Genomic DNA, 16,371 nt, shown 5'->3' with positions numbered 1-16,371 from the left:
CTCAACTAGTGAATGTTCATGATAAGTTGCAGATTAACCCATCACCACAAATAGTCGATGGTATAATATCATGCGAGACGCATCACAATCACGACAAGTCAACTCTGTTTCAAACTACAGAAAGCAAAAATAAATTAAACTAAACTAAGAGTAAGAGTGGTGCCTCAAGTAGGCCCAAACCTAGACCCAAACCACACCCCTCTCCACTTTTTCTAGTGTAAAAGACCAAAATTACCCTCATTGCTTTACCATACATATATCCTCTCTATCAGCCAAAACCAGAGTAGGCTGTGTCGTCTCTCAGTTTAATTGTCCAACTCTCTCTACGAAGTCGTCGCATCACTGGCCAATGTAACAAGAAAAATTCTTCCTGGTACAGAAGTCGTAAATTTTACAGAGAAACTGAGAGGGAGAGAAGATAGACAGAGACATACGAGAGAGGGTGTGAGATGGTGACGTATATATGCTGCTGAGAAGCAGATAAAAAGCTAAAGGTTACCCAAAAAAAAAATCAAATCAAATCAATACCTACAATATTGAAGTGAAATTTGATCATTTTCGAGATGGGAACGATAAGTCCGTGGTTTTTGTTTTGATTTATATGTTTATTTGAACTTTTCAACAATTCTGTGTTTTACAACTTCATGTTTATACGTACGTGTTTTAACTTGTAAGGTGTTCAAGAGCCTTGTAGTAGTATTGAGTTCATCCGTTTAAAGAAAACCCAGCACAATTGCAAATGTAAAGCAAGGAGGATAATTTAGATATAATCTCTTGAAGGATTACATTGCAGATCATTTGGAGGGTTACATTACAGTACAGATTATTTCGTTCTTGATGGTGCATGGATATTTTCTCTTGAAAAGAAGTGGACAGTTTCAATTAACTCCTCCAATTCTAATCAAATTATCTACTCTCCTTTACCATTTGGGTTAACCTCAAAGGCTTAAAAATTAGTCATTGGAATATTGACTTTCATCAAAACCGTTGAGTTACTCACCTACTATTGATAATTTTTTTTTTTTTACATATAAGATCTTTAAATATTCATTTAAAAGACGAACGGTTTAGATTATGAAACGTGCTGAATGAATGCAACTATTTTGGATATCAAACATCTTCGCCATTTAACATTTGGATCTCCACCGATTTTTGTATAGTTTTTAATGAAGTACTTCTAATGCATGTATCCAACAAATCTCTATGAATACTCTGAAGGTGAAATGGTCAAACAATGCGGTGATTTAAGGAAAAGTGAAGCACATAATTAGGTACATGTGGGGTCGAGTTCTTCAATTTTCGAATTTTATTCTTGAAGCCTAGTTCGTTGTTTGAGTTCCATGATCGAATCAACACAGAGATGATCAGATATTTGAAGTTCGGAGCCAACTTGCAGCCTGATGACCTGCCAATCAACCCTTGCATGAGTTGAAGACTTTCGGATAGGTTTTGATCACATATGTTCGCAAGAGACTTCTCAATCAACGACAAGCAGCAGATTCACCTTTTCCAAATGAAACAAGATAGATCTTGCCACCCAAGTCTCTGTCATGCTATTTTTCTTTTTAGCCAGTGAAGCGGCTACCTTAGATTATTGCAACCCTTTATTTATTTTTTGGTTAATCAGATAAGGAAATAGACGATATTATTAAAACTCAATTTTAATCGAATTGCTTCACGTGGTGTTAAATCCACCATAATAACCACCCCTGTCAATGCACCACTCTTCTCCAAATCAATCGAAACCAGCAAAAGTTTGGGTTTAGAAATCGAACTTCTCGTCATCAAGTTCCCATCTACTGAAGTTGGGTTGCCTGAAGGAATTGAAAGAACGAACTTGGTGAAAACCCAAGAGACGAAGGAAAAGTTCTATAAAGCAATAACTGCACTTGAAAAACAAGTAGAGCAGCTTTTAGACCAACATCGTCCCCACTGTCTCGTTGCAAGCACATTATTTCATTGGGCTACGGATGTTGCTGCCAAGTTTGGAATTCCGAGGCTCATCTTCCATGGACCTGGTTTCTTCCCCTTGTGTGCTGAAATGAGTATGACGCTGTACCAACCTCACATGAAAGTTTCATCTGATTCAGAATCTTTTGTTATTCCTAATCTCCCGCATGAGATCAAGACGACAAGAAACGAACTACCAACTTTTCTTACTCCAAATGATGAGACAGGACTCAACAAGATGCTCGAAGTATGTAGAAAGGCTGAAGAAAGGAGCTTCGGGATTATTATTAATAGTTTCTATGAACTTGAACCAGATTATGCAGATCACTATAGAAAGGTATTTAGGAGGAAGTCATGGCATATCGGCCCGGTTTCTTTATGCAATAAGGCAGAAAAGGATATATCAGGAAGGGGAAGGGAAGGCTCGGTTGATGAAGTTCATGAGTGCTTGAACTGGCTTAATTCTAAGAAAGCGAATTCGGTTGTTTATATATGCTTTGGAAGCCAGGGCAGTTTCAGTGATGTTCAGCTCCTAGAAATTGCTATAGGTCTCGAGGCTTCTGGACAACAGTTCATTTGGGTTGTTAAGAAAGAAAAGAATGATGAAGAAGAGTGGTTGCCTGAAGGGTTTGAGCAGAGAATGGAGGGAAAGGGACTTATTATAAGAGGTTGGGCTCCCCAACTACTGATTCTTCAACATGAAGCAGTTGGGGCCTTTCTCACTCATTGTGGGTGGAACTCGATCCTTGAAGGAGTGTCAGCCGGGGTGCCAATGATCACCTGGCCGGTGTTCGCTGACCAGTTTAACAATGAGAAGTTGGTGACTCAGATACTTAGGATTGGAGTTGCTATTGGTGCTCAAAAGTCGGAGGATGGTAGTGTGAAGACCGAAGCCAGTGTGAAGAGTGAGGCTATTAAGAAGGCTGTAACTGAAATAATGGAAGGTGATGAAGCTGACGGCATGAGAAGCAAAGCTTTTGCTCTTGGAGAGACGGCAAAGAGGGCAGTTGAGGAAGGCGGTTCATCGTTTTCCGATTTAACTGCTCTAATTGAAGAGTTGAGGTCCCTTGGGTCTTGAAGAAGCACAAATGGCAACATTTTCTGCTCTATGAAAAAATTCCATCTATTACAAATCTAATTTGTTGACGCACCTACATGTATCTTTAAACGTTCAAATAAATTGGAGATCGAAATATTTTTTCCTTATGATTACGAATAACTTAATTAATAATCCTATATATGTGCACGTACTATATAATCCATGCAAAGTAGTGCCAATTTTACTTCCAGTAAAGGGCCACATTCAAGAAGTTTCAGCATCATAATGCAAATCGAATTAAGATCGAAGTAGACCTATGTACCAAAGATTTTGTGTTAAATATATATATTCCTGTAAACACTTCACTTGTTTTGGTTGAAGTTTATGTTTCAAACTGACTGATGACTGATTAATCTATTGTATTTGTACTACATGAAATATAGCAAGCAACGTACATATAGGAACATATATTATTATTCTTTATACCAATCTATCAACTAACTTTTTTGATTCAAGACTTAATTACCATTCAATTTCATATGCGATATGGAGAGCAAACCCTGCCAGCCAATCTCACAAGGTCCAAACAATGGAAGAGCTAGCCATCACTTTTTGATTGAGATTCTAGTTACTTCTGGCTCCAGGTTGTGCTAAGTGTCCAGTTAATTCTAGTCCTTAATTTCTTAAGGATTTACTTTGCGTTTTAGATTAACCAAAGTTTGGCTTCCACCTTCATCTTGAGCAGTAGGTAAGCTGGATTAATTAGGGATCTCGTGTTCTTTACTTTATCCATATTCTGGGTTCCTGCCCCCTGTGATTTCATAGTCGAAATGAGCATGTCATTTTTGCTATTAGTAGCTGCTTTCTGTCGTGACCTTAGGAATGGACAATAATTCGTAAACTTTTTTGGAAAAGGAAACCAAAAAATCCTTTGGGAAGAACTTTGTCCTGCCTTTACGTCCCTACCTTTGTATTCTTCTACACCAAAAACATTCATTGGAAGACGAAGTTAATCGACCAATTAGAATGAAGACGATTGAAGCACGTAAGTAGGTAAACCTAGCTAGGAGTTAATTAGATTTTGAATTATAGCTGGATCCTTTACTTGAAGCTCTCTATTCAAATATTTGATCCACCTTCTTGATTGATTGGAGTATGAGCTAGTCAACCCCTAGACAGTTGGATGAGTTCAAGACTTTCGGATAGGGGTTTTAATCACAATTTTTTGTTTTTAATTCTCTATCACACCTTGTGGTTTGTCTGTACTCTTTAGCATGTTATTGGTAATCTATTAAGTTAAATGCAGTCCGTTAAAGAGTAAACCATTTAACAAATTTAAACTTCTAGTACGTTGTGTTCTTTCGGCTCTATGTGATTGCATGGTTAGATTCACATACCCTATTTGGAACATGCACCTGTCAATTATGAAACAACAAAATGCGTTTATCCTCAATCAGTCATTAATCTTCATCTTTCCCATTAAATTGATTCAAACCAAAATTGTCTAAGTTCGTATACAACAACAAAGTCTTGCCGCCCAAGTCTTTAGCTTTAATATTTTCTTAGCTACAGCAGTTGCTGCACCTTACACTATTTAATACCCAATCTTCCCATCTTTTAATCTCATATTTTTAAAGCTGTGAGCATAATAGCTATATGCACTCTTTCAATTTTATCCATGGAAACCAAAACTCATCAGCAGCTTCACATTTTCTTCCTTCCATTTATGGGCCAAGGCCACACTTTACCCCTCATAGACATAGCAAAACTATTTGCTTCACATGGTGAAAAATCAACCATAATAACCACCCCAGCCAATGCACCACTCTTCACCAAAGCAATCCAAACAAGTAGAAATTTGGGTTTAGAAATTGAACTTCTTCTCATCAAATTCCCATCCACTGAAGTCGGGTTGCCTGAAGGAATTGAAAGTACTAACATTGCTTGAACTGCGGAGATGGCGGAAAAGTTCTTCAAAGCTCTAACATTGCTTGAACAACAGGTAGAGCAGCTTTTAGACCAACATCATCCTCAGTGTCTTGTTGCAAGCTCTTTGTTTCATTGGTCTACGGATCTTGCTGCCAAGTTTGGGATTCCAAGGCTCATCTTTCAAGGACCTGGTTTTTTCCCCTTGTGTGCTGCAATGAGTGTGACGCTGTACCAACCTCACATGAAGGTTGCATCTGATTCAGAATTTTTTGTTCTTCCTAATCTCCCACATGAGATCAAGATGACGAGAAACGAACTACCGTCTTTTCTCAAACAAAATTCTGAGACAGATCTCACGAAGTTGCTTAGAGAATGTAGAGAGACTGAAAAAAGGAGCTATGGGATTATCATTAATAGCTTCTATGAACTTGAACCAGATTATGCGGATCACTATAGGAAGGCGTTTGGGATGAGGTCATGGCATATCGGCCCGGTTTCTTTATGTAACAAGGCAGAAAGAGATAAATCTGCGCGGGGAAGGGAATGCTCGGATGACGGGGTACATGAGTGCCTGAACTGGCTTAATTCTAAGAAACCCAGTTCGGTTGTTTATGTATGCTTTGGAAGCCTGAATAGTTTCAGTGATTATGCATGTGCTCTTAGAAATTGCCTTGGGTCTTGAGGCTTCACAACAGCAATTCATTGGGGTTGTCAAGAAGGAAAAGAATGATAAAGAAGAGTGGGTGCCTGAAGGATATGAGCAGAGAATGGAGGGAAAGGGACTTATTATAAGAGGTTGGGCTCCCCAACTACTGATTCTTCAACATGAAGCAGTTGGGGCCTTTCTTACTCATTGTGGGTGGAACTCGATCCTTGAAGGAGTGTCAGCTGGGGTGCCAATGATCACCTGGCCTGTGTTTGCAGATCAGTTTTACAATGAGAAGTTGGTTACTCAGATACTCGGGATTGCGGTTGCTGTGGGTTCTCAAAAGTCAGCGGATGGTGGTGTAAAGAGCGAAGCCAGTGTGAAGAGGGAGGCCATAAAGAAAGCTGTAACTGAAATCATGGAGGGTGATGAAGCTGATGGAATGAGAAGAAAAGCTTTTGCGCTTGGAGAGACGGCAAGGAGGGCAGTTGAGGAAGGTGGTTCATCGTTTTCCGATTTAACTGCTCTAATTGAAGAGTTGAGGTCCCTTGGGTCTTGAAGAAGCACAAATGGCAACATTTTCTGCTCTATGAAAATCCTCCATCTATTACAAATCTAAGTTGTTAGCCACCTACATGTTTTGATCGAACTCATCGAAGAGAAGAGGTTTTCCTCATGAATGTCATCCGTGCATGGTAGTGCCAATTTTATTTCCACTGAAAGACAACATGCAAGAAGTTAATTTCAGCAGCATAATGCCAACTGAATTAAGAATCAGACCTATATACCAAAGCTTTTATGTTAAATATTCATTCTTATAAACACTGTACTTGTTTTCATTGAAGTATATGTTTCAAATTGCATGACTCATGACTAATATTGTACTCCATGGAATATAGCAAGCAGCATATGTTACGTATTATATGTTGCTATCCTTTGTCAAATCTATCAACCAACTTTTTAAAGTGAAGACTTGCCCTTAATTTCACTAGAAACTGCTCACACTCTATGAGTGTAGAGAAATGCGTAGTTACTTGTCTAAAAGTAGGTAGTTAATTTCTACAAAATAATATATATATATTTTTAAATTTATTTATTAAATTTTAACTTTTTATCCCTGACAATTATATAAATATATAAAGTTATTTAATATATTGAGGATATAAAAGTAAAAAATTTCAGTTTTGGCTAACATCTAGCTATTCTCTTAATAGTAGTATATATAAGCGATATAGCCAGTCTAACATTGCAATTGTCATTTTGTAAAACCGTCACAATTCCAGTTTCCACTACAAAAACCAATCAATAGATATGCAAACTCTCTGTTTTGATTCGGAATTTTCTAAAATTGCTTTTCGTAGAAGTTGGATTAATCTAAAGTTGCTTTCTGTAAAAGTTGAATTACCGTGTATGAGTGTTAATTCTGGCTCAGAGAGTCGTGCTAAAGTTAATTATAATCCTTCTTTAAAGAATTTAGCTTAGCTTTCAGATTAACAAAGGCAATGGTGTTGGAAAGTTCAGCTCCCACCTTCATTAGTTTTGAACTTTTGATCATTTCGCAAGTAGCTATATTAGGTATCTCTTATTCACACCTTAATGTTTTGCATATTCTGGGTTCCTGCCCCTGTGATTTCATAGTTGAAATGAGCATGTCATGTCTGCTATTAGTAGCTGGTTTATGTCGTGTGACCTTAATTGGGAATGGATCATTTATTTATAGGATAACTATTAACTTTTTGCTGCCTTTACGTCTGTACCCTTGGACTCTAAAAAGATATTTTTCAGATCTCAACACCAAAAAACATTCATTGGAAAACGAAGTTGATCGACCAATTAGAATGAAGAGATTCGAAGACTATTGAAGCACGAAAGAAGGTCTCTATTCAATTAATTGATCCTTCTTGATTGATTGGAGCATCAACTAGCCAGTCAACCCCTGGACAGTTGGATGAGTTCAGGACTTTCGGATAGGGGTTGCAGTCACTATAATTCTCTATGACAACTTGTGGTTTGTCTATACTCTTTTGCATGTTATATTGAGAATCTATTAAGTTAAATAAGACCGGGACGCCCCTAAATTAAAGACTATACATATAACATAACAAATTCAAACTTCCAGTTTTGTTCTTTCGGCTATGATTGCATGGTAGTGAAACCTAAATTTTATATTCGATTTGGAACATGCAGGTACCAGTCAATTATGAAACAACAAAATGCGTTCGCTTATGCTTAATCAATCACTTAAATAATGGCCAACTTTTCCATGCACTAAACTTATTAAAGACAAACTTATTAAGTGATATGTCAAAATGATGCATAATTTAAACCTTGCACTCAAATATTATCGTTGGTAATATAGTGATCAAGCAAGGGTCATTAGCCGTTGAAGATTGTTCCTAAACTACTAATCAGATGTCACAAACTACTCTAAACTATGCTACTGAACAGTTAACGAAAATAAATGAATTAACTAACATAGACTTGATGGAATTTTCTGCAAACTTTACAGGACACTAAAGACACATTGAATAACACCTGTACAAAACTTCAGAACAATTGGAGTTGATTTGATATATAAAATAATTCAGTAAAACTGAACACAGTGTTTGTTTCTGCTTTGTTGATTTTTGAACTTAAACTATTGATAGAAACAAAACTAAGGACTCATTCTCTACCACCAAACACACTCAATCATATCAAAACTCAGTTATGAAATCCTAATTCTCAATTGAATTTACCCGAAATTAGCTCACAAGCTCGAATTAATTAACCTATTACCCTAATTTCTTAATTAGTTCCTCGTTAAGTGAATACAAGCTCACTACTTAATCTATGTCCGATTATGCAACTTAGACACAGGCTTACTAAGTTTAACATATCAAAATCATTAAGCAAGAAAAGGGTTTGGATAAATCTAGACCTAGGGTTTGAGTCACATGTAATTCAAGAAGATATTTTGCTACTCAATTGGAATGAACACACAACATATACGAATCCAGTGTTACTCCTAGCATTAGAACCTAACCTATTCATTTAGTTGCGCACCTAAAAAAACAAGTAAAGATTCATCTTATAGACACGGTGAAACAAACACTCAATTGGTAATATAGAAAACCAAAAACTGAAATTGTCATCAATATGAATTGAACATGTTTGGGGCTTTGAAATCACCTCTAGCTACAAAAGTATTTAGCTAGTCATAGTCATGAATTCGCTTAAAGCATACATCAAGAGAATTGAAAAGAAAAATAGAGATGAGAGGAGGTGAGATCATGGCTAGATGATGGCAAAAGATGTCGTTCTTTCTTTCTCTTGTGCAACAGCCTGTACGTCTAGAGTAGATGTCCCTTCCTTATTGCTTAGGTTAGGAGATTTTCACTTCTTTTCCTTTTAGGATTCAAGTAGCTTCTCCTCTTAGATTCCTAATATTTTCACCCATAAAAATATGTCATATATCTCTAATCAACAGATATATTCAGTTAAAACTCATCGGTGGGCTTCTAAAAGGAATTCGGGCCTCAAATCATGGATTTCCGTCAAAGTGTTAGATTTTCGGACTGCCCGACCTTGCTGTACTAAATCAGCCATAACTTCTTGTAGAAAAATGATATGAACGAACAGTTAAAAGTTCCAGAAACTAGATACCAAGGCTTTCCAAGAATGTAAAGCTCACTATCTAGTTCATGCTGAGCTGCTCTCAGTTTCATGTCGAAATTGACTAATTTGCACAGGCAAATTTACTAATTTAGCTTCCTTTCTTCTACTTTGCTCCATAACACCTACATACAAAACATAAATATAAAGTCAGTCACTCAAATAGATGGAAAACTAGCTTAAGAAAAAAAATGAAGAAATCACTATAAAATCATGTACATTTATGAGTTTATCACTAAGTTTTTATGGGAAAAAAATAAAAAATAAAAATTGTCTAAAGTTTCGTACCCAACAATAAAGTCTTGCCACCCAACTATTTCTTTATCTTGCAATTTTTCTTAGCTACGGTAGTTGCTGCAGCTTACACCATTAATACCTAGTCTTTCCATGTTATAATCTCATACTTTCCATGCTGTGTGCATAAGACTATATACTCTCTTCCAAATTAATCCATGGAAACCCTAACTCATCAGTAGCTTCACATTTTTTTCCTTCCATTTATGGGTCAAAGCCACACATTACCCCTCATAGATATAGCAAAACTATATCTAAAATCTAATGAAGTACTTCTAAAATCTAAATGCATGTGTCCAACAAATCTCTATGAATACTCTGCAAGTGAAATGGTCAAACAATGCGGTGATTTAAGGAAAAGTGAAGCACATAATTAGGTACATGTGGGGTCGAGTTCTTCAATTTTCGAATTTTATTCTTGAAGCCTAGTTCGTTGTTAGAGTTCCATGATCGAATCAATCACAGAGATGATCAGATATTTGAAGTTCGGAGCCAACTTGCAGCCTGATGACCTGCCAATCAACCCTTGCATGAGTTGAAGACTTTCGGATAGGTTTTGATCACATATGTTCGCAAGAGACTTCTCAATCAACGACAAGCAGCAGATTCACCTTTTCCAAATGAAACAAGACAAATCTTGCCACCCAAGTCTCTGTCATGCTATTTTTCTTTTCAGCCAGAAAAACGGCTACCTTAGACTTTTAAACCCTTTTTTTTGTTTTTTTTTTTTTTTATAATTCAATTAAGGAATTAGACGATATATTGAAACTCAATTTTAATCCCATGCATGGTATAATCTCTCATTTCCCTTTCTAGTTCTTCGCCAACATCATAGTGTGCATTACAGATATTCTCTTGCAAGTCCTCATGGAAACCAAAACTCATCAACAGCTTCACATTTTCTTCCTTCCATATATGGCTCAAGGCCACACTTTACCCCTCCTAGACATAGCCAAACTATTTGCTTCACGTGGTGTTAAATCCACCATAATAACCACCCCTGTCAATGCACCACTCTTCTCCAAATCAATCGAAACCAGCAAAAGTTTGGGTTTAGAAATCGAACTTCTCGTCATCAAGTTCCCATCTACTGAAGTTGGGTTGCCTGAAGGAATTGAAAGAACGAACTTGGTGAAAACCCAAGAGACGAAGGAAAAGTTCTATAAAGCTATAACTGCGCTTGAAAAACAGGTAGAGCAGCTTTTAGACCAACATCGTCCCCACTGTCTCGTTGCAAGCACATTATTTCATTGGGCTACGGATGTTGCTGCCAAGTTTGGAATTCCGAGGCTCATCTTCCATGGACCTGGTTTCTTCCCCTTGTGTGCTGGAATGAGTATGACGCTGTACCAACCTCACATGAAAGTTTCATCTGATTAAGAATCTTTTGTTATTCCTAATCTCCCGCATGAGATCAAGACGACAAGAAACGAACTACCAACTTTTCTTACTCCAAATGATGAGACAGGACTCAACAAGATGCTCGAAGTATGTAGAAAGGCTGAAGAAAGGAGCTTCGGAATTATTATTAATAGTTTCTATGAACTTGAACCAGATTATGCAGATCACTATAGGAAGGTATTTAGGAGGAAGTCATGGCATATCGGCCCGGTTTCTTTATGCAACAAGACAGAAGAGGATATATCAGGAAGGGGAAGGGAAGGCTCGGTTGATGAAGTTCATGAGTGCTTGAACTGGCTTAATTCTAAGAAAGCGAATTCGGTTGTTTATATATGCTTTGGAAGCCTTAGCAGTTTCAGTGATGTTCAGCTCGTAGAAATTGCTATAGGACTCGAGGCTTCTGGACAACAGTTCATTTGGGTTGTTAAGAAAGAAAAGAACGATACAGAAGAGTGGTTGCCTGAAGGGTTTGAGCAGAGAACGGAGGGAAAGGGGCTTATTATAAGAGGTTGGGCTCCCCAACTACTGATTCTTCAACATGAAGCAGTTGGGGCCTTTCTCACTCATTGTGGGTGGAACTCGATCCTTGAAGGAGTGTCAGCCGGGGTGCCAATGATCACCTGGCCGGTGTTCGCTGACCAGTTTAACAATGAGAAGTTGGTGACTCAGATACTTAGGATTGGAGTTGCTATTGGTGCTCAAAAGTCGGAGGATGGTAGTGTGAAGACCGAAGCCAGTGTGAAGAGTGAGGCTATTAAGAAGGCTGTAACTGAAATAATGGAGGGTATGAAGCTGACGGAATGAGAAGCAAAGCTTTTGCTCTTGGAGAGACGGCAAAGAGGGCAGTTGAGGAAGGTGGTTCGTCGTTTTCCGATTTAACTGCTCTAATTGAAGAGTTGAGGTCCCTTGGGTCTTGAAGAAGCACAAATGGCAACATTTTCTGCTCTATGAAAAAATTCCATCTATTACAAATCTAAATTGTTGGCGCACCTACATGTATCTTTAAACTTTCAAATAAATTGGAGATCGAAGACGGAATATTTTTTCCTTATGATCACTAATAACTTAATTAATATATAATCCTATATATGTGCACGTACTACATATAATCCATGCAAGGTAGTGCCAATTTTACTTCCAGCAAAAGGCCACATTCAAGAAGTTTCAGCATCATAATGCAAATCGAATTAAGAAGTAGACCTATGTACCAAAGATTTTGTGTTAAACATATATTCTCGTAAACACTATACTTGTTTTGGTTGAAGTTTATGTTTCAAACTGACTGATGACTGATTAATCTATTGTATTTGTACTACATGAAATATAGCAAGCAACGTACATATGTTCCTATATATTATTATTCTTTATAACAGTCTATCAACTAACTTTTTTGAGTCAAGACTTAATTACCATTCAATTTCATATGCGATATGGAGAGCAAATTACCCGGCCGGCCAATCTCACAAGGTCCAAACAATGGAAGAGCTAGCCATCACTTTTTGCTTGAGATTCTAGTTACTTCTGGCTCCAGGTTGTGCTAAGTTTCCAGTTAATTCTAGTCCTTAATATCTTAAGGATTTACTTTGCGTTTTAGATTAACCAAAGTTCGGCTTCCACCTTCATCTTGAGGAGTAGGTAAGTAGCTGGATTAATTAGGGATCTCGAGTTCTTTACTTTATCCATATTCTGGGTTCCTGCCCCCTGTGATTTCATAGTCGAAATGAGCATGTCATTTTTGCTATTAGTAGCTGCTTTCTGTCGTGACCTTGGGAATGGACAATAATTCGTAAACTTTTTTGCTAAAAAAAAAAATAGAGGAAAAGGAAACCAAAAAATGCTTTGGGACGAACTTTGTCCTGCCTTTGCGTCCCTACCTCTGTATTCTTCCATTATTCTTAAAGAAGATATTTTTCAGACATCTACACCAAAAACATTCATTGGAAGACGAAGTTAATCGACCAATTAGAATGAAGACAATTGAAGCACGTAAGTAGGTAAACCTAGCTACGAGTTAATTAGATTTTGAATTATGGCTGGATCCTTTACTTGAAGCTCTCAATTCAAATATTTGATCCACCTTCTTGATTGATTGGAGTATGAGCTAGTCAACCCCTAGACAGTTGGATGAGTTCAAGACTTTCGGATAGGGGTTTTAATCACAATTTTTTGTTTTTAATTCTCTATCACACCTTGTGGTTTGTCTGTACTCTTTAACATGTTATTGGTAATGTATTAAGTTAAATGAAGTCCGTTAAAGAGTAAACCATTTAACAAAGTTAAACTTCTAGTACGTTGCATGTGTTCTTTCGGCTATATGTAATATGTGATTCCATGGTTAGGGTGAATCCTAAATTACATACCCTATTTGGAACAGGCACCTATCAATTATGAAACAACAAAATGCGTTTATGCTTATCAATCAGTCATTAATATTCATCTTTCCCACCAAATTGATTCAAACCAAAATTGTCTAAGTTCGTATACAACAACAAAGTCTTGCCGCCCAAGTCTTTATCTTAAGAACTTTCTTAGCTACAGAAGTTGCTGCACCTTACACTATTAATACCCAATCTTCCCATCTTTTAATCTCATATTTTCAAAGCTGTGAGCATAATAGCTATATACTCTCTTTCAATTTTATCCATGGAAACCAAACCTCATCAGCAGCTTCACATTTTCTTCCTTCCATTTATGGGCCAAGGCCACACTTTACCCCTCATAGACATAGCAAAACTATTTGCTTCACGTGGTGAAAAATCAACCATAATAACCACCCCAGCCAATGCACCACTCTTCACCAAAGCAATCCAAACAAGTAGAAGTTCGGGTTTAGAAATTGAACTTCTTCTCATCAAATTCCCATCTGCTGAAGTTGGGTTGCCTGAAGGGATTGAAAGTACTAACTGGGGTAGTAAAACCGCAGAGATGGCAGAAAAGTTCTTCAAAGCTCTAACACTGCTTGAACAACAGGTAGAGCAGCTTTTAGACCAATATCATCCTCAGTGTCTTGTTGCCAGCTCTTTGTTTCATTGGGCTACGGACGTTGCTGCAAAGTTTGGGATTCCAAGGCTCATCTTTCAAGGACCTGGTTTTTTCTCCTTGCGTGCTGCAATGAGTGTGACGCGGTACCAACCTCACATGAAGGTTGCATCTGATTCAGAATCTTTTGTTCTTCCTAATCTCCCACATGAGATCAAGATGACGAGAAACAAACTACCATCTTTTGTTAAACAAAATGGTGAGACAGAGCTCATGAAGTTGCTTAGAGAATGTAGAGAAACTGAAAAAAGGAGCTATGGGATTGTCATTAATAGCTTCTATGAACTTGAACCAGATTATGCGGATCACTATAGAAAAGCGTTTGGGAGGAAGTCATGGCATATCGGCCCAGTTTCATTATGCAACAAGGCAGAAAAAGATATATCAGCTAGGGGAAGGGAAGGCTCAGTTGATGATGTACATGAGTGCTTGCAATGGCTCAATTCCAAGAAACCCCGTTCGGTTGTTTATGTATGCTTTGGCAGCCTAAACAGTTTCAGTGACTGTCAGCTCTTAGAAATTGCCTTGGGTCTTGAGGCTTCACAACAGCAATTCATTTGGGTTGTCAAGAAGGAAAATAATGATGAAGAAGAGTGGTTGCCTGAAGGATATGAGCAGAGAATGGAGGGAAGGGGACTTATTGTAAGAGGCTGGGCTCCCCAACTACTTATTCTTCAACATGAAGCGGTTGGGGCGTTTCTTACTCACTGTGGGTGGAACTCAATCCTTGAAGGAGTGACTGCCGGGGTGCCAATGATCACCTGGCCGGTGTTTGCAGATCAGTTTTACAATGAGAAGTTGGTAACTCAAATACTTGGGATTGCGGTTGCTGTGGGTTCTCAAAAGTCAGAGGATGGTGGTGTAAAAAGTGAAGCCAGGGCCAGTGTGAAGAGGGAGGCTATAAAGATGGCTATAACTGAAATCATGGAGGGTTATGAAGCTGATGGAATGAGACGAAAAGCTTTTGCGCTTGGAGAGACGGCAAGGAGGGCAGTTGAGGAAGGTGGTTCATCGTTTTCCGATTTAACTTCTCTAATTGAAGAGTTGAGGTCCCTTGGGTCTTGAAGAAGCACAAATGGCAACATTTTCTGCTCTATGAAAAACCTCCATCTATTACAAATCTAAATTGTTAGCACACCTAAATGTTTCGATCGAACTCATCGAAGAGAAGAGGTTTTTTCTCATGAATATCAAACATGCTTGGTAGTGCCAATTTTATTTCCACTGAAAGACAACATGCAAGAAGTTAGTTTTAGCAGCATAATGCCAACTGAATTAAGAATCAGACCTATATTCCAACCTATATACCAAAAATTTTATGTTAAATATTCATTCTTATAAACACTATACTTGTTTTTCAAAAGATATTTAGTTAGGAAGGAATTGAGTTCCTCCTCTCTGCCATTTTGAGAGTCGGCAAGACTCTGGTTTCTCCACACTCTGTGGTGCGTCTCCACCCTTTTGTGGTGAGTTTTCTTGAGCTTGATCTCAGTTTTAGATATTTTTATGTCTTTTTTTCTTTCTTTCTCTCCTTGTTCTAGCCCAATTTTTCATCAAATTTCGAGATCTACTATTAAACCTCCCATTCTCCTCCATCTCAAACACCTCACCCTCTCATCTTCATCCGAATTTTCTCTTTTTCCACCACTTCATCTTCACACTCAACCCTTGGAGGCTCGATAGGGACCTGTTCACTTAACTTCACACTTGAGGATCGTTACAGTACTGGAAAACCACTGGAGATTGTTGACATCGCCGGACCAGTGGTGTTGTGATGCATGGTGGTCTCCACCTCCATGACTACCTTTACTAAGTTCTTTGTTTTTTTCTTGTTGTTCTTCCTGTGCATGGAATTTCGGTGTGGAGGATGATGGTTGAGAGTTACTTGGTCTCTGGACGTCAAGCTTCTGTCGGGATTCCTTTGGTCCCTGTACTACGATGATGGCAAGCCTCTGTGTTGCAGTGAAGAGTCTGGTGTTAGGTCTAGATTTTTTTTATATTTTGAGCCTTTGGGTTTTGGTTTCAGTTTGGGTTTGGGTTTGTCTATTGGGTCTTTGGGCCTAGGCCTCTTATTTTCACTGTATTATCTTTGTAATATGTGTTTCATCTAATGAAAGTGTTATTTGACCAAAAAGAAAAAAAAGACACTATGCTTGTTTTCATTGAAGTATATGTTTCAAATTCTCATGACTAATAAATTAATTAATCTATTATACTCCATGGAATATAGCAAGCAGCATATGTTACGTATTAGTTGTTGTTATCCTTTGTCAAATCTATCAACCAACTTTTTAAAGTGAAGATTTGCCCTTAATTTCACTAGAAACTGCTCACACCCTATGGGTGTGGAGAAATGTGTAGTTACATGTTTAGAAGTAGGTAGTTAATTTCTGAAAAATAATATATATTTTTAAAATTT

The 16,371-nt window shown here is 37.8% G+C and overlaps 2 protein-coding genes and 2 pseudogenes across 2 annotated transcripts; all 4 read left to right on the top strand.

The window, feature by feature from the left end:
• The first annotated feature begins 1,203 nt into the window (after nt 1-1,203).
• On the top strand, nt 1,204-3,181 carry LOC112173918 (UDP-glucose flavonoid 3-O-glucosyltransferase 7). The gene is made up of 2 exons (XM_040508424.1): nt 1,204-1,239; nt 1,640-3,181. The coding sequence occupies exons 1-2, from the start codon at nt 1,204-1,206 to the stop codon at nt 3,026-3,028; spliced, it is 1,425 nt and encodes a 474-aa protein (XP_040364358.1). The 3' UTR covers nt 3,029-3,181.
• A 1,319-nt stretch (nt 3,182-4,500) lies between these two features.
• LOC112173915 lies at nt 4,501-6,430 on the top strand (annotated as a pseudogene).
• A 3,778-nt stretch (nt 6,431-10,208) lies between these two features.
• LOC112173917 lies at nt 10,209-11,964 on the top strand (annotated as a pseudogene).
• Nucleotides 11,965-13,470: 1,506 nt separating this feature from the next.
• On the top strand, nt 13,471-16,097 carry LOC112173913 (UDP-glucose flavonoid 3-O-glucosyltransferase 7). Its single transcript, XM_024311603.2, has one exon. The coding sequence runs from the start codon at nt 13,557-13,559 to the stop codon at nt 15,015-15,017; it is 1,461 nt and encodes a 486-aa protein (XP_024167371.1). The 5' UTR covers nt 13,471-13,556; the 3' UTR covers nt 15,018-16,097.
• Nucleotides 16,098-16,371: the final 274 nt, after the last annotated feature.

The sequence above is a fragment of the Rosa chinensis genome, chromosome 6 (assembly GCF_002994745.2).
Source record: "Rosa chinensis cultivar Old Blush chromosome 6, RchiOBHm-V2, whole genome shotgun sequence".
In the NCBI taxonomy this organism is placed as follows: Eukaryota; Viridiplantae; Streptophyta; class Magnoliopsida; order Rosales; family Rosaceae; genus Rosa; species Rosa chinensis.
This window is presented reverse-complemented; position numbering and strand designations above follow the sequence as displayed.